Genomic DNA, 25,342 nt, shown 5'->3' on the forward strand with positions numbered 1-25,342 from the left:
AGTGCAATACTCCAATTCAGCCATTGGGTGGGTGGCGCTGCTGAGCGGGCCTGTGACGGTCTCGTGACCCAAATCAGCCATTGGGAGAGCGAGGGGCCTGACAGCGCGGGGACAGAGAGCGCTGCTCTGCGGCTCTGCAGTTGGACCCTATGGGCAGCAGCAGCCTCGCAGGACGGTTTGCTCTGCCGCTCTGCAGATGGACCCTATGGGCAGCAGCAGCCTCCTGCTCTGCGGCTCTGCAGCTGGACCCTATGGGCAGCAACAGCCTCCTGCTCTGCGGCTCTGCAGCTGGACCCTATGGGCAGCAGCAGCAGCCTCCTGCTTTGCGGCTCTGCAGCTGGACCCTATGGGCAGCAGCAGCCTCCTGCTCTGCGGCTCTGCAGATGGACCCTGTGTGCAGCAGCAGCCTCCTGCTCTGCGGCTCTGCAGATGGACCCTATGGGCAGCAGCAGCAGCCTCGCAGGACGGTTTGCTCTGCGGCTCTGCAGATGGACCCTCTGGGCAGCAGCAGCCTCGCTGCTCTGCGGCTCTGCAGATGGACCCTATGGGCAGCAGCAGCCTCGCTACTCTGCGGCTCTGCAGATGGACCCTATGGGCAGCAGCAGCCTCGCTGCTCTGCGGCTCTGCGGCTCTGCAGATGGACCCTATGGGCAGCAGCAGCCTCGCTACTCTGCGGCTCTGCAGATGGACCCTATGGGCAGCAGCAGCCTCTGCTCTGCGGCTCTGCAGATGGACCCTACTCGCTGCTCTGCGGCTCTGCAGATGGACCCTATGGGCAGCAGCAGCCTCTGCTCTGCGGCTCTGCAGATGGACCCTACTCGCTGCTCTGCGGCTCTGCAGCTGGACCCTGTGGGCAGCAGCAGCCTCGCAGGACGGTTTGAACTGCTCTGCCGCTCTGCAGATGGACCCTACGGGCAGCAGCAGCCTCGCAGGATGGTTTGAACTGCTCTGCCGCTCTGCAGATGGACCCTGTGGGCAGCAGCAGCCTCTGCTCTGCGGCTCTGCAGATGGACCCTACGGGCAGCAGCAGCCTCGCAGGACGGTTTGAACTGCTCTGCGGCTCTGCAGATGGACCCTACTGGCAGCAGCAGCCCCGCAGGACGGTGTGCTCTGCGGCTCTGCAGATGGACCCTACGGGCAGCAGCAGCCTCGCAGGACGGTTTGAACTGCTCTGCGGCTCTGCAGATGGACCCTACTGGCAGCAGCAGCCCCGCAGGACGGTGTGCTCTGCGGCTCTGCAGATGGACCCTACGGGCAGCAGCAGCCTCGCAGGACGGTTTGAACTTGACGAGGAGCCGCGGCTAGAAAAACAGCCTCTGTGACGTCAGCCACGTTCGATTTATTTTCAGTAGACCAAGATGGCGGAGGTGAGCGGGTTGAGGAATCGAAATCACTTCGAGCCGAACTGCAACAGACGCGCCTTTGACGAAGGTAACGGTGACCGTGAACATTTTAATCAGAAGACGCGAATTAGAGCGACCCGAATACAACTTTAGAATTTGAATTCACCACGTTTGGCAGCGGTTCTCTCATTAATGAGTGCCGAACTCTAACGCTAGTCCGTTAGCCAGCCGGCTATGTTTTGTTCCAAAGGAGGGGGCTGTTAGTGGAGAGGTGGATCTGTTTATAGGTGTATTTGTTTAAAGGTGTATTTGTTTATAGGTGTATTTGTTTAAAGGTGTATTTGTTTAAAGGTGTATTTGTTGAGAGTGAAAAGGTGTATTTGTTGGGAGTGAAAAGGTGTATTTGTTGAGAGTGAAAAGGTGTATTTGTTGAGAGTGAAAAGGTGTATTTGTTGAGTGTGAAAAGGTGTATTTGTTGCGAGTGAAAAGGTGTATTTGTTGAGAGTGAAAGGTGTATTTGTGGAGAGTGAAAAGGTGTATTTGTTGAGAGTCAAAAGGTGTATTTGTTGAGAGTGAAAAGGTGTATTTGTTGAGAGTGAAAAGGTGTATTTGTTGAGAGTGAAAAGGTGTATTTGTTGTTGAGAGTGAAAGGTGTATTTGTGGAGAGTGAAAAGGTGTATTTGTGGAGAGTGAAAAGGTGTATTTGTGGAGAGTGAAAAGGTGTATTTGTGGAGAGTGAAAAGGTGTATTTGTTGAGAGTGAAAAGGTGTATTTGTTGAGAGTGAAAGGTGTATTTGTTGAGAGTGAAAAGGTGTATTTGTTGAGAGTGAAAAGGTGTATTTGTTGTTGAGAGTGAAAGGTGTATTTGTGGAGAGTGAAAGGTGTATTTGTGGAGAGTGAAAAGGTGTATTTGTTGAGAGTGAAAAGGTGTATTTGTGGAGAGTGAAAGGTGTATTTGTGGAGCGTGAAAAGGTGTATTTGTTGAGTGAAAAGGTGTATTTGTGGAGAGTGAAAAGGTGTATTTGTGGAGAGTGAAAAGGTGTATTTGTGGAGAGTGAAAAGGTGTATTTGTGGAGAGTGAAAAGGTGTATTTGTGGAGAGTGAAAAGGTGTATTTGTGGAGAGTGAAAAGGTGTATTTGTGGAGCGTGAAAAGGTGTATTTGTGGAGAGTGAAAAGGTGTATTTGTGGAGAGTGAAAAGGTGTATTTGTGGAGAGTGAAAAGGTGTATTTGTGGAGAGTGAAAGGTGTATTTGTGGAGCGTGAAAAGGTGTATTTGTGGAGCGTGAAAAGGTGTATTTGTGCAGAGTGAAAAGGTGTATTTGTGGAGAGTGAAAAGGTGTATTTGTGGAGAGTGAAAAGGTGTATTTGTGGAGAGTGAAAAGGTGTATTTGTGGAGAGTGAAAAGGTGTATTTGTGGAGAGTGAAAGGTGTATTTGTGGAGAGTGAAAAGGTGTATTTGTTGAGTGAGGGGTGTACTGTAACTGTAACTGTAAAACCCTGGCTGTGACCTGGGTTTAACGGCAACCACAGCGAGTGAACTACTACGCGTTCCAGTTGGCAACGGATAGCGACTTTCAAAATCCCCAGACAGCTTGTGCAACGAACCCTGTGAGGCAGGACGGGCAGACCGGGGCACAGTGTGAGGGGGGACAGACAGACGGGGGGCACAGCGTGGGGCAGGACAGACAGACGGGGGGCACAGCGTGGGGCAGGACAGACAGACGGGGGGCACAGTGTGAGGCAGGACAGGCAGACCGGGGCACAGTGTGAGGCAGGACAGGCAGACCGGGGCACAGTGTGGGGCAGGACAGGCAGACCGGGGCACAGTGTGAGGCAGGACAGGCAGACCGGGGCACAGTGTGGGGCAGGACAGGCAGACCGGGGGCACAGCGTGAGGCAGGACAGGCAGACCGGGGCACAGTGTGAGGCAGGACAGACAGACCGGGGCACAGCGTGAGGCAGGACAGGCAGACCGGGGCACAGCGAGAGGCAGGACAGACAGACCGGGGCACAGCGTGAGGCAGGACAGACAGACCGGGGCACAGCGTGAGGCAGGACAGACAGACGGGGCACAGCGTGGGGCAGGACAGGCAGACCGGGGCACAGTGTGAGGCAGGACAGGCAGACCGGGGCACAGTGTGGGGCAGGACAGGCAGACCGGGGCACAGCGTGGGGCAGGACAGGCAGACCGGGGGCACAGCGAGAGGCAGGACAGGCAGACCGGGGCACAGTGTGAGGCAGGACAGGCAGACCGGGGCACAGTGTGAGGCAGGACAGACAGACGGGGGGCACAGTGTGAGGCAGGACAGGCAGACCGGGGCACAGTGTGAGGCAGGACAGACAGACCGGGGCACAGTGTGAGGCAGGACAGACAGACCGGGGGCACAGCGTGAGGCAGGACAGGCAGACCGGGGCACAGTGTGGGGCAGGACAGGCAGACCGGGGCACAGTGTGAGGCAGACCGGGGCACAGCGTGAGGCAGGACAGGCAGACGGGGCACAGCGTGGGGCAGGACAGACAGACGGGGGGCACAGTGTGAGGCAGGACAGGCAGACCGGGGCACAGTGTGAGGCAGGACAGGCAGACCGGGGCACAGTGTGGGGCAGGACAGGCAGACCGGGGGCACAGCGTGAGGCAGGACAGGCAGACCGGGGCACAGTGTGAGGCAGGACAGACAGACCGGGGCACAGTGTGAGGCAGGACAGGCAGACCGGGGCACAGCGTGAGGCAGGACAGACAGACCGGGGCACAGTGTGAGGCAGGACAGACAGACCGGGGCACAGCGTGAGGCAGGACAGACAGACCGGGGCACAGTGTGAGGCAGGACAGACAGACGGGGCACAGCGTGGGGCAGGACAGGCAGACCGGGGCACAGTGTGAGGCAGGACAGGCAGACCGGGGCACAGTGTGGGGCAGGACAGGCAGACCGGGGCACAGTGTGAGGCAGGACAGGCAGACCGGGGCACAGTGTGAGGCAGACCGGGGCACAGCGTGAGGCAGGACAGGCAGACGGGGCACAGCGTGGGGCAGGACAGCGTGAGGCAGGACCGCGTGCTGTGCCCCGGTCTGCCCGTCCCGCCTCGCAGGGTTCGTTGCACAAGCTGTCTGGGGATTTTGACATTTGGTTTACAGTCGTTGCCAACTTCGTTTCCTGAAACGATTTTCTCTAAATGACTCGCCTGTAATTTTAGTCTCGACTACAGAGACAGAGTAAAGCCCCTCTCATCATCCCACTAATGACTGGGGTGTTTTTAAATAGACTACCATTAGTACCCCTCATCGCTTGCCGACGTGCTTATTATCCACTTGAAGCCAATTTACCCGCTGGTTGACTTTGACTTTTAATAATGATAAATAATAAGAATATATAAATCGCACAATAACGGAGCAGGGTTTGTTGTTCCCTCGATGCGCTCTGGTGCTCTTGGCATGGACTCGGCTATATTATTGTGGAGATATATTTACACTGACGATATGTGTGTTGACCCAAGTCATTGGAATAAGGGTTTGGTTTTAATTAATAGTATAGGGAGTGTGACGTCGACGTCACATTTCTGGGGCAAGTCGCAATTTTAGAACATTCTTTGAATTCTGTTTACTTTGGTTTAAAAGATGGTTTGGAACTATTAATTTGTTGAAAAGCTGCCACGAGAAATGGCAATCACAGAAACATTGAGCTTTCATTTTCTCTATCCCATCTTCTGTTTCTGTGCACTTTGCAGTTTCAGCGATTTCTCAATGCAAATAGATTCATGCGATGCATCCTTAACAAATGTTTAACTTCCCACCCACTTCACAAGCCCTATTCTCGTGATGTGTTATGCCTGCCAATATGGCATAATGCCACAGCTTATTGGCCGTGGTTGGCATTTCTTTTATAATCACGTACTATTAACCTTGGGTCCATTGTGCTGAAAAACATTGAGCATGGCTACTTCCTATCTCCTTGCAAGGGGTTAAAGGATGAGAAGGGATCAGAACTAATGGGCATCATGTGGCCATAACTCATGACACTCATAACTCAGATTATGATCAGATTATTGTCGGGGTGAGTCGGGACATTTTGGCATGCCGAAACGACGTGGAGCGAACGGGCAAAGTTGGGAAAAGAGAGATCACGCTGATTGGCTGAAGTCACAACAATAGCCAGGGCTTGCAACAGCACTGTGTTAATTTCACTTTTTCAGACCGCTGCAAATGCAATGCGTTAGGCATTCTCAGAGAGGCTACCGTCTGTGCTGAGCGATTGTGTAAGAAAAGTAGAGGCTAAGTAGGCTCCTTATTGTGACTTGTTCAAAAGAAAACCATGGTGAAGTCCAAATGCGTTTATGAGGGTTTATTGATCAAACAAAATAGAGTAACAAATAATTATATTGAAATAAGAAAAGAAAACTATTTATACTATGTGACATGGGGTGATAATTAGGGATCCGACTTTTTCAGTCCCGATACCGATACCTGGGCTTTGGGTATCGGCCGATACCGAGTACCGATCCGATACCCATTGTTCAATTAATAAACTGTATGCCTCACTGTGTGGAAGAGACTGGGATCATTCTTTTGTGCAACAAGGCAACATCAGGCTTGACTTAAAACATTACTTTCCTAACTTGGAGAAACAAAATGTAACAAATTAACACACAGATATAATTGTACCGAATTGTTATTTATTATTATATATAATATATATATTTTCCCCCCGATACACGCTCCAGCTACTTTAGTAGTCATATCGGGGCCGATATCAATATCGGATCGGTGCGCATCCCTAGTGATAACGATGGCTTGTTTACATCATGTGGTCTTCCGTTGCCCCTTGATGATGCAGACTACCGCCGCCTGCTGGTGTGGAGTTATTTAATGTCACGCGGATGTTGCAGAGACGTACAGTACACTCGTGGCTGTTGGAGGTAGTCGGATGTGAGCAGTGTGACACTTGTCAGCCCCGAGTACAGGTGACGGGAGACGATGGGATAGTTCTTTGATGTCGAATTGGTGTGTTCTGAGTTCTGACCTCCAAATGACACGAGGACCAAGCAGCCCTGACGGTGTTGAGACCTTCCTTGAGCGTTGGCGTTGATCGAGGTCATTGCAACAGCGGAGTAGAGGCAGGAAGAGAAGAGGAGGGTGTCGTACCATGAAACGCCAGGGCATTCTCTGCTGTCTAAACCCACAACAAGATAGGAAAATATTATGATACCCGTTTTTCATATGTTGGACGAGACTCATGAAAGACTTCCTGGCTTAAGCTTGATGTTTGCTCCTAAAAGAAGAGTTTTAGAAAAGTCTTCCAACGCCTCCTTTTCAAATGCAACCAACCCTAATAGTGAGGTTGTTATTATCACCAAAGCTTGTTGAAAAGAGACAGAGAACCTTCCCATATTTAGACAGCTGGACAAGTAAGTGGACCAGGGCCCTGTTTCATGTACGTGGTTCAACTAAGTCGATCAACATGTCCATTATCCAGCTTCAGTTAACCCGATGTTCAAAGCCGGGATTTTCCTGTTTCACAAAGGAGGATTCAGTCTCGTTAACTCAAGCCAGACTTGAGAGTCAGGCTCAAGTCAGGCTAGATGCGCGCTCCCGTTTTAGGTGGAAAGCCAGCACGTATCGATGGCAGAGACCCTGATTCTCAACGGCATTGATTGATTAATTGATTTAAGACTTTATTGACAGATTGCAATAGGCTCAATCGCCTCGCCGACAAGTTAAATGCGTTATCTATAGGCTAATTCTAAGTCCCTCATTACCTCAATCAATCAGATTATATTTCTTTAAACTTGCCTGCTGGATTGAATAATCAAATGAGATCTTGCTAGCGAAAATAACTAGTTAACTGTTATACAGAATTACGAGACGGCTTTCTTGCCCATTGATTGATGTATAGTCAATGTTTAACTTATCTCTACTGTGGTCCAACGGGTTGTTCTTTTGACTTCCACACGGACGACCGGGGTTCAAGACCGGGGTCCTTCTTTTTGCAATATAGGAATAATTCAATTTGGTGCACGTTGAGAGCTATATAAAGAATGACATCCTCAATGCATGTAGATTTATAATATTTTAACTTAAAACCAGGCTACTTTGGCGTATAATCATTAATATTATATTCAAAAAAATCATATTGGAAACACGGGGATTTGAACCCGGATCGCTAGGTTGGGAGACTTGAGCGCTACCGCTGGGCCACTGTGCCAGATGGGATAGATTCATTGTTTATACATTAATGAACGAGAGACCCGTGTTTAGAATATCCCTTATTTTGAATGAAGTTTTATTTCTTTATCCTCATTCATTCATGTGACGTCAACGGCTCATTCAATTTCTCAAATCCGTCAAACAGCGCATCTCATCAGACATCTTAATCCCAGTTACAATTAAAATAACCACATCATGTGTACGTCGCACGAGCGAGCGCCACCGTCGCCACGGTATATATAACGTGCATTATTTAGGACAAAGTGAATTTAATATCAGCATTTTGGGTCTATTTTACATTTCAAAAGCCCCCTCTGGAAGAATGGAGCACAAAAACGTAATTCAGAATGGTATAATGCAGATCGTAGACTGTGGGAATAGTTTCAGGAAACGGGCTGTCACTTCTTTGCGGGGGCGTGGCGATAGTTCAGGCTAACTTGAACTTGAACTCTGCTTTCGACCAGGCTCAAACTTTTGGATATGTTGTCATGGTGATTTGGAAAATCCAGGTACATGAAATCGGAAAGTCAGGCTAACCCAGTTATCCAGCTAAAGTTATCCGGCTAACTCGGTTATCCCGGTACATGGAACGGGGCCCAGGGCCTTATCAAGGCCTGCCTCAGATATAGTGCAGGAGTCTGGGGAGAGGGGGTGGGGGGGGGGGGGGGGGCGTGTTGGGACCCAGATTGAGATGTAGGCTAGCTAGCCTAGACACTGACTATTCATAGAGTTCTCATGACGTGTCTTGCCACACAATATGCCACAGCTCATTGGACACAATATTGTCATTTCATAACAATCGCCTGCTATTCCGTTACAACCACCTGTTTGTGTCTGTGTGATTGAATACCATCAACATAGGCCTGTTTACAGTACATGCATACTAGTATCAATTTCAATATAGACATGTTTACAGTACATGCATAGTTAAATATAGACTATAATTACAACTGGAATGGTGCAAGACTGGATAGGAGGGGTGTGTGTATAGTGTATTAATTTTCACATGCTGCGTTTCATTCCCGGGGAGGTCATTGGCTGGTGGTGTGTGGAATAGGTGGGGCCTAACAAAAATAATGGTTGGTTTCAGGTTGCCGACCGACCCTGCCGATTTTAGGTGCGACCCAATATATTTTATGAGTTTTAAAAAAAAATTATATATTAAAAAAAAAAAAAAATTTTTTTTTTTTTTTTTTTTTTTTAGAATAAAGTTTCATAGAAATCTTAGTCAAACATTTAGTATTATGGATATTAAACATGCTGGCAGAGTACATGCATCCATGTTGTTGTGAACATTTTAACCCTTTCACTGCCACACGACAGCCGGTTAACCCTTTCACTGTGACAATACAGAAGGTTAGCCCTTTACTATCACACAACCGACGGCGATGCTCCATCATTAGCATCATTAGCTCCGCATCCGCGGAGCTAATGATGCTAATGATGGAGCATCGCCGTCGGTTGTGTGATAGTAAAGGGCTAACCTTCTGTCGTGTGGCAGTGAAAGGGTTAATTAAATAAAGAAATTCCCTATCCATAGTCGCCGTGGGAAAGAATAAAATAAAAAAAAAATCCCTACCTACCCATGGCCAAACTGACAACCAACCTGAAACCAACTATTATTTTTGTTAGGCCTTGGCTGGTGGTGTGTGCAATAGGTGGGGTACGTGGCGAGCATGCTGCCCTGCAGGCGTGTTGTGTCTCACTACATGCACACGGCCAGGGTTGGAGATGAACAGGGGCTTGGGGCAGAAAGGCCCCTGATGACAGTTTCATTGCCTCCTGGCTGGGAGGGAGGTATGCAGAGTATGCAGGTATACTGTCACGGAGCCAGGCAATATCGCCATCCATGATATCTACATATTGTAAAAGGTAGATATACGTGCTGTATATTCTTAAGTTGAAATATTGAATAAATCCCTTGCAGCAGTATACTGGGGTGACCATACAGGGGCGACGGGGGCTCAGGAGGTAAAGCAGTCGTCCCGGGCAGCGTGTCCAAGTGTCCTTGAGCAAGACACTTAACTAGAGCCATATGGAATCCGCGATCACGGAATCGCGGACGGAATCGCGGAATTGAGCAATAAAAATGGAATCCACTATAAATTTTTTTTTTTTTTTTTTTTTTTTTACTTTTTCTTTTTTTTTATGTTGTGGGACTTGTACAGCACTTTGTTCAACTTTGTCAGTGCTGTAAAGTTTAAACCTTTTAAAATCTTAGACAAACAAAACACTTTGCTTTCATGAAATATTGTAAGCCGTCATTTGAGGCTTTATAAAAGCAGCACAATGAACACAAATCTGTCAGTGCCGAGTCCGACCTCATCTTAAATAACAAACAGCATTGCTTGTTGTAGTTAACAAAGAGAGGCAGAGTTGATTTTGCTAAAATATATATAATATTTTTTTTTTTTAAATAATCAAATTTCTTTTCCATATTCGAATCCCATGCCCATCGAACGAAGCTTCAAAGTATTTAAGACGGCCCTATTAAATGGACTGTTATATCTTATTAAATTGTGGACATTTATTCATTCCCACTTATTAGACACTATTTCTGATGGTAAAATGAGCGTACAAAGCAAAATACAGAATTCTGAAATATTAAAACGGAAAAAAATGAATTTGGAAAAAAATAAAATGGAATTTGGAAAAAAATAAAACGGATTTCATATGGCTCTACACTTAACCCAAACCTGCTCCCGATGAGAAGGTTGGCAGTGCACCTTGCACTGTGTGTGTGTGTGTGTCATAAGTTGTAAAGTGCTTTGGATAAAAGACTTGTATAGCCTAAATGCAGTCCATTTATCTCTATTTAAAAAGTAAAAGAAAATAGGAAGTTTTGAATGAAACTGCACCATGACAATTGTATTCCAAGATGAAGACATACAAAATATCTTATCACATTGTAATTTGTACTGGAAAACAAAATATCCTTAGGCATAAAAATAAATTGTTTGGTTCCTGTTGGTTGTCAGTTAAGGCCATGAGTAGGTAGGGAATTTATTTTAATTTAATTTTTTTGTATCTCTTCCCACGGCGACCATGGATAGGGAATTTCTTTATTTAATTAAAATGTTCACGACAACATGGATGCATGTACTCTGCCAGCATGTTTAATATCCATAATACTAAAGGTTTGACTAAGATTTTTATGAAACTTTATTATTATTATTTTTTTTTTTTTACAATTTTTTTTTAAACTCATAAAATAAATTGGGTCGCACCTAAATCGGCAGGGTCGGTCGGCAACCGGAACCAAACCATTATTTTTGTTAGGCCTTATTAGGGTTTGGTCATGTTCACATTTTAGTATCTGTACCAGTTCCTGGAATTCTGCATCGGTACCCAACTGTACCTTTTTTCGGTCCTTAACTTTCTGTAATAACAAAAATATTTCGATTGTACAAGAATGTCAAAATCTCCAAACTTTCTCAATTTCAACATTTGTTAAAGTGCTATACAAAAAAAATATAATAATAAAGTTATTATTATTTTGTTATTTATTGTAACATACCTTAACTCAATTAGCACCAGAGGCAGCTGTGTACTGTGTTGGTTAAAAGGCCAACGCTTTAAAGTATAGGAATACGTGGCTGTGTTTGCAGGGCTAAAATAAAACTATTATATATTATAGCTATGGATATAATACTATTGCCCATTTGACATCGAGTATCGTTCAATATGTGAAAAAGAAAAAAAAATTCATCCATACATTCCCGTTTTATACCGTGGTGAATATAAGTATAGTTTTAGAGCGGTCTAGGGTAATTCCCAAAAGGCTGCGTATTGCATAATAGCCATATGTGTGTATTATTTTTTTTTTATTATCTTTTCCCCCCTCCTTTTTCTGTTTTTCTCCCATCCCAATGTTAGTCGTTATGCCAATTCCCAATCCCCCTACCCGGTCGTTGCGCACTCTACCCCCTACCGTCGGTCTGGGAGGGCGGAGACTATCACATGCTTCCTCCGACACATGTGTACCCAGCCCACCGCTTCTTTTCACCTGGCAGCGTGGACTCTCACTGGGAGAGTGTAACGTGTGGAAGGTCACACTACCTTCCCTCGCTGTGCAGGCGCCCCGACCGAACTGTAGGAGTCGCTGTTTACAACGACCAGGACCCACCCCACCGGCTTTCCCACCCGCTGACACGGCCAATTGTTAGTATGGACGGTCGGCCAAGCCGGAGGCACCACAGCTGGATTCGATCCCACTGTCTCTGCGGTGGTAGACAGACGCTTAGTCCGCTGCGCTACCCGGCCGCCCATATGTGTGTATGCTTTGATCGTCACCAACGGAATACGTTACACAGTACATTACACACATACAATGTGGATCGCAATGAAGGAATTCTTGGATCAACGCAAGATTGATACCATAATAGCCCTTACCTTGACTAGGATGTACCCCAAAAAGAATATTCCAATTATCTGATCGCCATTCCAAGTATTGATGTCGATCGTGTCGCCAACATAATCCACCAAAGAACATGAATCTGGAGTGTTTGATTCTTATAAATCCATGCGTTATAACCGCTCGGCATGTCCGACAAGGAAAAGTCCGCCCGGACCTATATAATTGACGCAATACCGGCCGCAACCTACCAGGCGGCGGTATTGGACTTTTGCGCTCTCAGACCCATTCCCTATGATAACACCAGACTCTCTGGATGGATGAATGGATATATCGAATAAAAGAAATGACGATGAAAACCCGACTTTTTTCGGGTTTGGCGCGAGTTAAGCCGACTTTATTCGGGTCTGGCGTCCATTGAGTTAATTGTCAACGTTATCTTCCATCCTCCAAATATGATCAAACTCCTCTGACCTCGTCTGGTCTTTTCAAAGACCCAAGAGACGGGACAGTAAGGCTGTTTCCCCAAAGCCTGTTTTTGGGATTCGAACTTCGTCAGGGTTTTTCGAACGGATGTTCGAACCTTCGTTTTTAATTAAAAAAAAATTATTAAAAAAATCTAAAAGAATAAATAAAAAAATCCTCAAACAAAATCCTCAATTTGAATAAAGTGATTAATCTGATTAAATGAGTCTTTTAAACATTTTTATTAAATCAACTTTCTTTTTTTTTATCCACTTTTTCTCCCATTTTCTATATTTTCTCCCATCCCAATTTCGTATCATCCAATTCAACCCTCCCCTGTCACGAACGCTGTTTCTTGCCTCCCACAAGCCGGCTGCAATGTGGACTAAGTCATACATAGTAGGGGTGGACGGTATGGTCTAAAATTTATATCACGGTATAATTTGAAGCATAGACGGTAACGGTATATATCACGGTATCATCGTTTTTGATTAAAAAAAAAATTTATATATTTTTTTTTTTTTTTTATAAAATATATATATTATATAATTAGACTTGTACTGGTATTATCTGCGAGACATCGCCACCACGCAACAAGCTCCACTGTCTGTGTGTACTCTAGTAGCCTCCAGCTACGGCCAGGTTTCTCCGGAGCTGCACCTGGACCTATACTCTAGTAGCCTCGAGCAGAGCTACGGCCAGGATTCTCCGGTGCTGCACCTGGACCCTATTGTATTGGTATTATAACGTTAGCAAGCCCTCAGCTCGAATACGCATCGAATCAGTGTTATAAGACATTGATATCATGAGCTATCTGTAGCTACTGCATATATAACGTTAATACAACGCCTCAGTGAATTATTTAGTTCAATGGGACATTTCGTTTTGAACGGTGAACTAACGAGCGTTAACGTTAACAACGTGAGCTAACAGGTAGCATACACGTCTCTAGTACTAGACTTTGTGGAGCGTTTGTTGATGTCAGGAGCTATCGGTAGCTGGCCGACTAGATACCGTTCGGTTAGACAATGCCCCATCATGTATTAAACTAAAAGTGAATAGTTGACTGGGTCATTTTGTAACGGTAGCTAAGCTAACGTTAGCTCAGGGAGACGCCGACAGCTCCCGTGTCCCGTCCCACTAGACTACTAGACCCGTGTTTACATGCGTGCGGTAGGGGCTGGCACGCCCACTGCGCGAAGCCTCCTAAATAACTTTTTCCAGTTCGCACATATCTATTATCTATGACTAATTATATCTATTTTTAGGGGCAAATGCGAGTGAAATAGTCGCGCTGTGGTTACATGACGTCATTGCTATTTTAGAGCTGCACTACCGGTTACACGGTATACTCAAAATCCATACCGTAGAGCAAATTCATACCGTTTATACCGTATACCGTTTATACCGTCCACCCCTAATACATAGCACAAGTCCCCTCCGGTACTTGAGGTAACAGCAGTCGCATCTTTTCACCTGCGCAGCTCGATCTCTCAGTGGCGAGGAGTAACGCGTGGGAGGCTCACGCTGCCCCCGACACTTCCTGATTCTACTGCGCAGGCGCACCAACCGACCTGTAGGAGTCGCTGTCCACAACGCCCGATCCCCACCCATCAGTTTCCCACCCCCTAATACGGCCAATGTGTATTAGTACGGACGACCAGCTAAACTGAAAGCAAATGTGGAGCGCTGGGCTCGAACAGGCAAGCCCAGCGCTCCACATTTCGTGGCGAGCACCTTGCCCACTACGCCACGTAGCCGCCATTAAATCAACTTTCTTTAACACTTTCAGAGCCCAAGGTTGCTTAACCTTGATTTACCCGTTGAATGCCACCACCCACTTCAATGTTAGCATTAAAAACGCCTAATCTATGTTTTAAATTATGGCTGTGTCTAATCTGCCCGTTGCTTTATCAATGACTCGTTTGCAGTCAACATTGTCGAAGCGGATTGTTTATCGGTTCATTTTTGTTTTATAGCATTTTGAAAAGCCCTTGTTTTCAAGGAAAATATAAAGATTCCATGATAAAAGACATTTACTGGAATATTCTAGAATACACAAAAACGTTGTGATTTTTCGGCCTATTTATGAATCGTTTTCAAATAAACGCTAGATTATCGATAGTATATGTGTGTAGGGCTGGGCGATATAACTATAACGATAAATATCGCGATATATTTTAATAGTCGATATCTAATATCGAAAAATTGTTTTTTTATTTATTTTTTATTTATACTATTTTTATAATTTTTTTTGGACAGTGGACAGACTTGTCTTTCTTGCCTGCAACTTAAAGTAATGGCTTTGCTTGTCCAAATGACAATACTGACCAAATTGAGATTTATTTTTCTCTTGTCTATTTATTTTGTTTGCTTTCTAATTTAAAATACAGTTTGAAACCGTCTGTACACAGTAGGCTATGTGTGCTAGCAGAACTAGACTCCAGTCACGAGTCACAGTGCACATGTGCGGTGGTTTGTCCACCAAAAAAGCGCCAAAAGATCTAAAATAAACTTGCAGAGCCAGAACTGTTCAACTCCCCTGGAGCCACAGCCAGCAGAGAAGCCTGTTTACTTTCGCTTTTAAACCAGCTGCAGCCTGAGAACTGGAGTGTGAGGGGCTGTAACACTAAAGATGGCGGCAACGACAAAGAATTGCTGCAAAATAAATAAACATACATGTAACTGAGGGGTACAATTCCCTGACTGTATTAATAAGTATGGTATCATTAAACCACTACTGTCTTATGTACATTACTACTGGCCATACAGTACACAGGTATCTTATGATGAACACTTCCCACAATGACTCGGTTCCACACAAAACTGGGTTTAAGTATTTATTAGCAGCAATGATAGTACATAATATACTTTACTTAAGGTGCGCTTATAAGGCAAAGGAATGTGCGTAGGCAAATCAATAACGTATGTCCATTCTCATATTACGCAAGAGATAATAATACAACCTGAATCTTAGGAATTATATCTATGGTACTCTAGTAAGGTAGCGGGAGATACTGGTAGGGTCCCTCCGGTTGTAAGCCAGCAAGGGGAGAGGATTTGTCGGTAGTAGAGTCTGGGTCAACGATGAATAGAGAGACTCCAAATACAGGAGACGGTGCAATAATCTCTTGATCCGCAGACTAATACAGCTGTTCTCCGTGGCATGCAGCTCCGCATGGAAGAAAGCTAGCCGGCCTCAGGCTTCTGAGAGGCGGGCTCGACGTTGCTCCTCACAGGGTAAATCCCACACAATTGTGGGTGTAGGCGATTCTCCGCTCCATCAATTACAGGACCAAAGCAAAATATAATCCAGCCGAAAAGGGCTATGCAGTTGTCGGTAGGTTATCCAGTGTACATGATCCACACGGTCCTCGTCTAGGGCTCCTCGGGTGAAAGCGCCAGGGTAAGCAGCCCAGCCTGGATAAGCACACTAGCTGGTACGAGGAAACGTTGGTGATGCTGGTCACTGTAGAACGGTAGCCGCACGATACACTATACATAAATAGACTATTACTGACTTAATAGAGTAGGTCGAACTCGACGGTACAGCGTTAAACTCTGATACTTCAGTTATTAATTTGCACGCGGTCTCAATTAGGGGTGGGAATCACCAGTTTCATCATGATACGATACGATATCGATTCTTTGGACAACGATACGATATTTGCCGATATCACAAAGTCTCTCACGATACAATACGATACGATTAGATTCAGGTGCCTGCAATCGATATGAGATGATATCATATGCCCATTTAACACAATCAGTAACATTTAGATCAACAAAAAAAAGGTAATGAAAATATCATTTGACATTTGTATTTTTGAGCTCTTCCAGACATTTAAAGGAAAATCAATCTATTGTTTTTAATACAAATAGACCTCCTGTTCACTGTAAAGTGCCACGTTTTTATATATTGAGCTTTAAACTTTAAGCTACATTTTTTGGAACTCAAAACTCACAACCTCCCTCTCCCAAACTGTTCCTACAACAATTTGTTGATGTTGCATGATCATGTATAGGCCTACATTTATTATGTATTATATTGTTTATGTTTAAATAACATTTAAACATCAAACTCCTCTGACCTCATCTGGTCTTTCCAAAGACGCGCGCACACACACACACAGAAAGGGAGAATGCTATGCTGTAACATCTACACACACGGAGCTACTGCTGTTGTTCTTGGGCGGATATGAGACTCGCCACAGGATTTTCAAAATAAGAGTATCGATATGAATCGATCTTATTACATCGCATCGATCCGATTCGATTGTTGATAATTACATCGATGTATCGATCTGGATCGATGTATCGTCCCACCCCTAGTCTCAATGCTCTATTTGGGGCCAAACAGGCCATACTTCACCGCACGTTGTATCGTGGGTGAGGCTTCAACTTATTGGGTAACTCTACTTCTGTATTCACCTGCGCCGTATTTATACGTTAGGTGAACAAACTAGTACCAGCTTTATTCCTGTCTCATATCCTTGCGCAGTTCATGTCCAGGCAAGTCTTTGGCGGTGACTTTGAACCAGACCTTGGGGGTATGGCAATGGTGCCTAAGGGACCGCTGTCCAATAGGAGAACGAAATATTATGGTCTGTACTAGGTTAAAGGGATATTCCGTGTATATGTACAAGGAATACACAAGGGATATCAAACGATATACAAATATTATGCAATATATATCAATTAATAAATATATATATTCGGTTTAATCTGATCCTTCGTAACAATACATCTGTTGTTTAAAAAAAAAAAAAAATTAACTGGGATATGGCTGTGCTGCCAAGCATTAAACCAATGGAGTCGGTCCCCTTGTTTGCAGGGCTATAACTTTATTCTATATTATAGCTATGGATGCAATACTATGGCCCAATTAACATCGAGTATCTATCGTTCAAGATGTGAAAAAGTCGTTTCTGATTAATTGATTGTCAATAACGGCATTCGTTAGTACAACAACATACGCTGATGGCTATGAAAACAAGGCACACATCGGGAAAAAAGGGAAAAATTGTCAAATGTATATATACGTGGTTGGCGTTCAACGATTGGCAGACAAACGCGTATCGTTGTTGGCAGAGAATCGGTTACATTAAGGCGGGCAAAAAAGAAAAGCGCTATGGAGAAGAAAAAAATAGTTCATTTGGAACTCTGTGCACAGCTGCTGAAACATGGTGTCCGTGCAGTCCCCTCTGAATGGAGTCTTTGTGTGGCTCTCCTCTATGGCGGCAGTGATACTTCATCACGCTGAGAGAGCGCTGTGGCCGTGATGATGGCAACCTGCTCCGCTACAGATGCAGCAGACGTGCTTTTCCTGATTGGCCTATTTCACTATTCGACAGAATGCCTTCTTCTTCTGGAGCCGGTCGAGTCAAAAACAATGCTGTTTTGCTACTTTCTTAGCTATTGCGTTGGTGGTTTTGGTAAATTTAAAAGACACGGCCGTCTAGATGTGATACTTTATAATATAATAACTTAATCTGAAATGAAGAGAAATTGACATAATTTGATGATTTACAAAGGCAGTTTCAATACGGCTTCTGTTTTCAACAGGAGTGGGTTGTTTAAGCCCCTCATGTGATCATAGTATCATGTACTCTGTTCACATGGTATGTAAATCGTGAAATGGGACAAATCGTCGGCTGCAGGCTGGGAGAACTGGTATAGCCCCTTTCTTTAGGAATGGGGCTGTTTGCCACGCCGGTCTCGCTGGCTGCAGGATGATAACTTGCTCTTTACAACTTGCCACAGATCGAGATGTGAGGCCATATCTCCACCATTGGTGTATTATATGAGCCAGCACTGCCGTGTTCCTTCCCCTTCTGTTAGCGTTCTCTCATTTAAATGCACACACGTACACCCTGGAGGAGAGGGAGAGAGAGTGAGGGAGTTTTCTTGCTTCCAAACAAGTTCACCATGCAGCTAAGGTATAGTCTTACTTGGGAGATCCAGACGCCAAGCTGACATCACTTTGTGTTAATGTTGTTGACGGTGACCTACGTCACTGTGGCGAGCGGAGCCTGGGTCTGCAGGCCGGCAGCATCTCTCGTTGAGCTCTGGCAGGGAATGTGTTTATGACAGGTGGTGCATCGCTGCTCTCTGTCGCCCAGGGCTGTCTTAAGCTGGCACAATGAGGGATGACGTTAGAGTGGACGCCGGTCACAGGGTTGGCTTTCTGAGTGCCCGTTGAGCAGAGATGGGTTGAAGTGGACTTCGTAAAGTCGTGTCTATCTTAGGAAAGGTCGGTCTCGCGGGCGCCCCAGTGGCGCACCATGTAAATGCGCTTGCATTGTAATCGCAACGTCCTGGGTTCGAATCCGGTCCAGGGACCAGCGTTTCCGTTAGCCGGTAATTACCGGTTTTTGACCGGCAAAATCTGTTGAAGTCCGACATATTTAATCTCTCCGGTCATAATGTCCGGTGAAAATAATTCCCTCTAAACACAATTAGATTATTTGAATTGTATTAAAATAGGCTAAAATTAAATAGCCTATGCGATGAACGAAACAAACAATCATTAAGCAGCCGGTCTAATAATGACATTGTCTTGTCAGCGCGAGCTGGCTGCTGATATATTTGCGAGAAGCATCCATCTGCCGGCCGGCAGGGTGCAGTACTCCAATTCAGCCATTGGCAATTCAGCTGTTGGGTGGGGGCGCTGCTGAGCGGTTTCCAGACCGGACCTAAAAACACTGCTGCTCCATGCTTCACGTAAATATATCAGCAGCCAGCTCGCGCTGACAACAGAATGTCATTATTAGACCGGCTGCTTGGTGAAGCAACGATGAAACAAATGATTGTTTCGTTCATGCATAGGCTATTTAATTTTAGCCTATTTTAATACAATTCAAATAATCAAATTGTGTTTAGAGGGAATTATTTTCACCGGACATTATGACCAGCACCAAGTCGTTGGGAGGTGGAGATATAAATCACGCAAACCCACGATAATGTTCAGTTCTTCGCTTGATATAATTAATATAAATGTCCAATATAACGGAATTCGTTAGCTCATAAAAATGTGATTATAACAGACTGCTGTTTATTAAGGTCGGGCAGACTGCCCACCGACACCTCAAGTCGGCAGCAGCACGAAGTCTCGAGGGACTTATTTTATTTGGAATATATTAATGACTGTATATACGCAAAAGTAGCCTAGTTTTAAGTTAAAATATTATAAATGCCTTGATGATGTCATTCTTTATATAGGCATATCAATTGTTTTTAAGCTCAATAAACTCTGACCGGAATTTATCCCATTTGTCCGGTAGATTGAAATCTACCGGACACTCAGACCTGCAAAAAAAAATTCTAACGGAAACCCTGCCAGGGACATGTGTTGCAGCCAGGTCCTCCCCATCTCTCGCTCTCGTTCTCGCTCTCGCTCTCACTCTCTCTCTCTCTCAAATGTCCATCTGTCCTATCGATAAAAAAAAAGCACTTAAAAATGCCCGGTCTCTTGTCTTGACCAAAACATTAACGGAAGGCAGTAAAAAGATACATCTCATTTAGTAGAATATAGCCTAGAATCATCCTATAGGTCAGTGCTATGAACTCATTATAGAGCTTTAGCCAACATATAGCCTAGATCCTATAGGTCAGTGCTATGAACTCATTTATAGAGCTTTAGCCAACATATAGCCTAGATCCTATAGGTCAGTGCTATGAACTCATTTATAGAGCTTTAGCCAACATATAGCCTAGATCCTATAGGTCAGTGCTATGAACTCATTTATAGAGCTTTAGCCAACATATAGCCTAGATCCTATAGGTCAGTGCTATGAACTCATTTATAGAGCTTTAGCCAACATATAGCCTAGATCATAGGTGTCAAACTCACGGCCCGCGGGCCAAATCCGGCCCGCCACGTCATTTGATGTGGCCCCCCAAGAGCTCAGGTAAAAAAAAAAAAAAAAAAAAAATTTTTGTGGGTTAATGCGTTAATAAAGCTTTAACTTTGACAGCCTTAGTTATTACACATTCTTACACATGCATGTATGTTGAACATCTGAGGTAAAAGGAAAAAAGCCAAAAGCACTTACTCCTCAGACATTCTTTGACAATTTTACAGCCCAAAATACAAAAAAGATCCAGGCGGAATAGGTAACAAAGGGTTGAAGAAATATTGTCTGAACTGTCAGATGCAAGCTGGCTGTGTGACATAACCGAGCATCTCGCTCAATTGAATAAGAAGCTGTAGGGATGCAAACAAGTCCCACCCAAAACTTGACCAATATAGTTGTTAACTGAGACAACCCTTATTTTGTTATTTTTGAGTACAGTTACAGTTGTGTGTTCATGCAGACACATAATAGCAATTTCATTACGAATTGAAAATGGGGGACCCTGATGTAAACAAGTCGAAAGTCTTTCTCTGGTCTGCATCCCCTTAACAATTGTGTGTATTGAGCTGTACTGTACCCATTCTGCAATCTGTTAATTAAAGTTAATTAAACTATCTTCCATTAGTTGGATGTATGGCCTCTTCAAGGTTGTGTGCAGCCATTTGTTTTTGTAACATCTGCTACATCTGTCCCACGTGTTCTTTGCAGCTCACAGTTGTTAGTTCTGCCCCTCTTGACTGTGACAAAAAGGTTTTGAACAAACCTAATGTCATAGCTTGTATTTGATGATATTCTTCTTTGTTATTTACTTGAATGGTTTGATCATTGATTGGTGGAGTAATATGGGGTTCTGATAAACTAAAATTATTTGTTAAAATAACATAAGCTAACATATATTTTTATATTTATGCAAATGAATATGCAATATGTATAACTTGAATAAGTAATAAATACAGAAACACCATGTTTAACAATATGTAAATGTGTAGCTACATTTATTTTACATTACATTAACATTTATACGGTCTTTGGCCCTTTGAGGGCAACCATAATGCTGATGTGGCCCTCTGTGAAAATGAGTTTGACACCCCTGGCCTAGATCCTATAGGTCAGTGCTATGAACTCATTTATAGAGCTTTAGCCAACATATAGCCTAGATCTATAGGTCAGTGCTATGAACTCATTATAGAGCTTTAGCCAACATATAGCCTAGATCCTATAGGTCAGTGCTATGAACTCATTTATAGAGCTTTAGCCAACATATAGCCTAGATCCTATAGGTCAGTGCTATGAACTCATTTATAGAGCTTTAGCCAACATATAGCCTAGATCCTATAGGTCAGTGCTATGAACTCATTATAGGGCTTTAGCCAACATATAGCCTAGATCCTATAGGTCAGTGCTATGAACTCATTATAGAGCTTTAGCCAACATATAGCCTAGATCCTATAGGTCAGTGCTATGAACTCATTATAGAGCTTTAGCCAACATATAGCCTAGATCTATAGGTCAGTGCTATGAACTCATTTATAGAGCTTTAGCCAACATATAGCCTAGATCCTATAGGTCAGTGCTATGAACTCATTATAGAGCTTTAGCCAACATATAGCCTAGATCCTATAGGTCAGTGCTATGAACTCATTTATAGAGCTTTAGCCAACATATAGCCTAGATCTATAGGTCAGTGCTATGAACTCATTTATAGAGCTTTAGCCAACATATAGCCTAGATCCTATAGGTCAGTGCTATGAACTCATTTATAGAGCTTTAGCCAACATATAGCCTAGATCCTATAGGTCAGTGCTATGAACTCATTTAGTAGAGCCTTGGCCAACATATAGCCTAGATCCTATAGGTCAGTGCTATGAACTCATTATAGAGCTTTAGCCAACATATAGTCTAGATCCTATAGGTCAGTGCTATGAACTCATTTATAGAGCTTTAGCCAACATATAGCCTAGATCCTATAGGTCAGTGCTATGAACTCATTATAGAGCTTTAGCCAACATATAGCCTAGATCTATAGGTCAGTGCTATGAACTCATTTATAGAGCTTTAGCCAACATATAGCCTAGATCCTATAGGTCAGTGCTATGAACTCATTTATAGAGCTTTAGCCAACATATAGCCTAGATCTATAGGTCAGTGCTATGAACTCATTTATAGAGCTTTAGCCAACATATAGCCTAGATCTATAGGTCAGTGCTATGAACTCATTTATAGAGCTTTAGCCAACATATAGCCTAGATCCTATAGGTCAGTGCTATGAACTCATTTATAGAGCTTTAGCCAACATATAGCCTAGATCCTATAGGTCAGTGCTATGAACTCATTATAGAGCTTTAGCCAACATATAGCCTAGATCCTATAGGTCAGTGCTATGAACTCATTTATAGAGCTTTAGCCAACATATAGCCTAGATCCTATAGGTCAGTGCTATGAACTCATTATAGAGCTTTAGCCAACATATAGCCTAGATCTATAGGTCAGTGCTATGAACTCATTTATAGAGCTTTAGCCAACATATAGCCTAGATCCTATAGGTCAGTGCTATGAACTCATTTATAGAGCTTTAGCCAACATATAGCCTAGATCTATAGGTCAGTGCTATGAACTCATTTATAGAGCTTTAGCCAACATATAGCCTAGATCCTATAGGTCAGTGCTATGAACTCATTTATAGAGCTTTAGCCAACATATAGCCTAGATCCTATAGGTCAGTGCTATGAACTCATTTAGTAGAGCTTTAGCCAACATATAGCCTAGATCCTATAGGTCAGTGCTATGAACTCATTATAGAGCTTTAGCCAACATATAGCCTAGATCATATAGGTCAGTGCTATGAACTCATTTATAGAGCTTTAGCCAACATATAGCCTAGATCCTATAGGTCAGTGCTATGAACTCATTTATAGAGCTTTAGCCAACATATAGCCTAGATCCTATAGGTCAGTGCTATGAACTCATTTATAGAGCTTTAGCCAACATATAGCCTAGATCCTATAGGTCAGTGCTATGAACTCATTTAGTAGAGCCTTGGCCAACATATAGCCTAGATCCTATAGGTCAGTGCTATGAACTCATTATAGAGCTTTAGCCAACATATAGCCTAGATCCTATAGGTCAGTGCTATGAACTCATTTAGTAGAGCTTTAGCCAACATATAGCCTAGATCCTATAGGTCAGTGCTATGAACTCATTTATAGAGCTTTAGCCAACATATAGCCTAGATCCTATAGGTCAGTGCTATGAACTCATTTATAGAGCTTTAGCCAACATATAGCCTAGATCCTATAGGTCAGTGCTATGAACTCATTATAGAGCTTTAGCCAACATATAGCCTAGATCCTATAGGTCAGTGCTATGAACTCATTATAGAGCCTTGGCCAACATATAGCCTAGATCCTATAGGTCAGTGCTATGAACTCATTTATAGAGCCTTGGCCAACATATAGCCTAGATCCTATAGGTCAGTGCTATGAACTCATTATAGAGCTTTAGCCAACATATAGCCTAGATCCTATAGGTCAGTGCTATGAACTCATTATAGAGCCTTGGCCAACATATAGCCTAGATCCTATAGGTCAGTGCTATGAACTCATTTATAGAGCTTTAGCCAACATATAGCCTAGATCCTATAGGTCAGTGCTATGAACTCATTTATAGAGCTTTAGCCAACATATAGCCTAGATCCTATAGGTCAGTGCTATGAACTCATTTAGTAGAGCCTTGGCCAACATATAGCCTAGATCCTATAGGTCAGTGCTATGAACTCATTATAGAGCTTTAGCCAACATATAGCCTAGATCCTATAGGTCAGTGCTATGAACTCATTTAGTAGAGCTTTAGCCAACATATAGCCTAGATCCTATAGGTCAGTGCTATGAACTCATTATAGAGCTTTAGCCAACATATAGCCTAGATCCTATAGGTCAGTGCTATGAACTCATTTAGTAGAGCTTTAGCCAACATATAGCCTAGATCCTATAGGTCAGTGCTATGAACTCATTTATAGAGCTTTAGCCAACATATAGCCTAGATCCTATAGGTCAGTGCTATGAACTCATTTATAGAGCTTTAGCCAACATATAGCCTAGATCCTATAGGTCAGTGCTATGAACTCATTATAGAGCTTTAGCCAACATATAGCCTAGATCCTATAGGTCAGTGCTATGAACTCATTATAGAGCCTTGGCCAACATATAGCCTAGATCCTATAGGTCAGTGCTATGAACTCATTTATAGAGCCTTGGCCAACATATAGCCTAGATCATATAGGTCAGTGCTATGAACTCATTTATAGAGCTTTAGCCAACATATAGCCTAGATCCTATAGGTCAGTGCTATGAACTCATTTATAGAGCTTTAGCCAACATATAGCCTAGATCCTATAGGTCAGTGCTATGAACTCATTTATAGAGCTTTAGCCAACATATAGCCTAGATCCTATAGGTCAGTGCTATGAACTCATTTAGTAGAGCCTTGGCCAACATATAGCCTAGATCCTATAGGTCAGTGCTATGAACTCATTATAGAGCTTTAGCCAACATATAGCCTAGATCCTATAGGTCAGTGCTATGAACTCATTTAGTAGAGCTTTAGCCAACATATAGCCTAGATCCTATAGGTCAGTGCTATGAACTCATTATAGAGCTTTAGCCAACATATAGCCTAGATCCTATAGGTCAGTGCTATGAACTCATTATAGAGCTTTAGCCAACATATAGCCTAGATCCTATAGGTCAGTGCTATGAACTCATTTATAGAGCTTTAGCCAACATATAGCCTAGATCCTATAGGTCAGTGCTATGAACTCATTTAGTAGAGCTTTAGCCAACATATAGCCTAGATCCTATAGGTCAGTGCTATGAACTCATTTATAGAGCTTTAGCCAACATATAGCCTAGATCCTATAGGTCAGTGCTATGAACTCATTTATAGAGCTTTAGCCAACATATAGCCTAGATCCTATAGGTCAGTGCTATGAACTCATTTAGTAGAGCTTTAGCCAACATATAGCCTAGATCCTATAGGTCAGTGCTATGAACTCATTATAGAGCTTTAGCCAACATATAGCCTAGATCCTATAGGTCAGTGCTATGAACTCATTATAGAGCTTTAGCCA

At 43.7% G+C, this 25,342-nt stretch overlaps 1 protein-coding gene across 2 annotated transcripts in view; it reads left to right on the forward strand.

Moving 5' to 3' along the window:
* Positions 1 to 1,358: 1,358 nt before the first annotated feature.
* LOC311233952 (atlastin-2-like) overlaps positions 1,359 to 25,342 on the forward strand; it is a gene marked incomplete at its 5' end in the record, with an annotated part of 74,450 nt that continues 50,466 nt past the window's right edge. For both annotated transcript variants that reach the window (XM_084321013.1, XM_084321014.1), the window contains one exon: positions 1,359 to 1,431. In XM_084321013.1, coding sequence (XP_084177139.1) covers positions 1,359 to 1,431 — 73 coding nt within the window. The remainder of the gene's footprint in view (positions 1,432 to 25,342) is intronic.

The sequence above is a fragment of the Notolepis coatsorum genome (assembly GCF_963971535.1).
Source record: "Notolepis coatsorum genome assembly, chromosome: 9".
NCBI classification, from domain to species: domain Eukaryota; kingdom Metazoa; phylum Chordata; class Actinopteri; order Aulopiformes; family Paralepididae; genus Notolepis; species Notolepis coatsorum.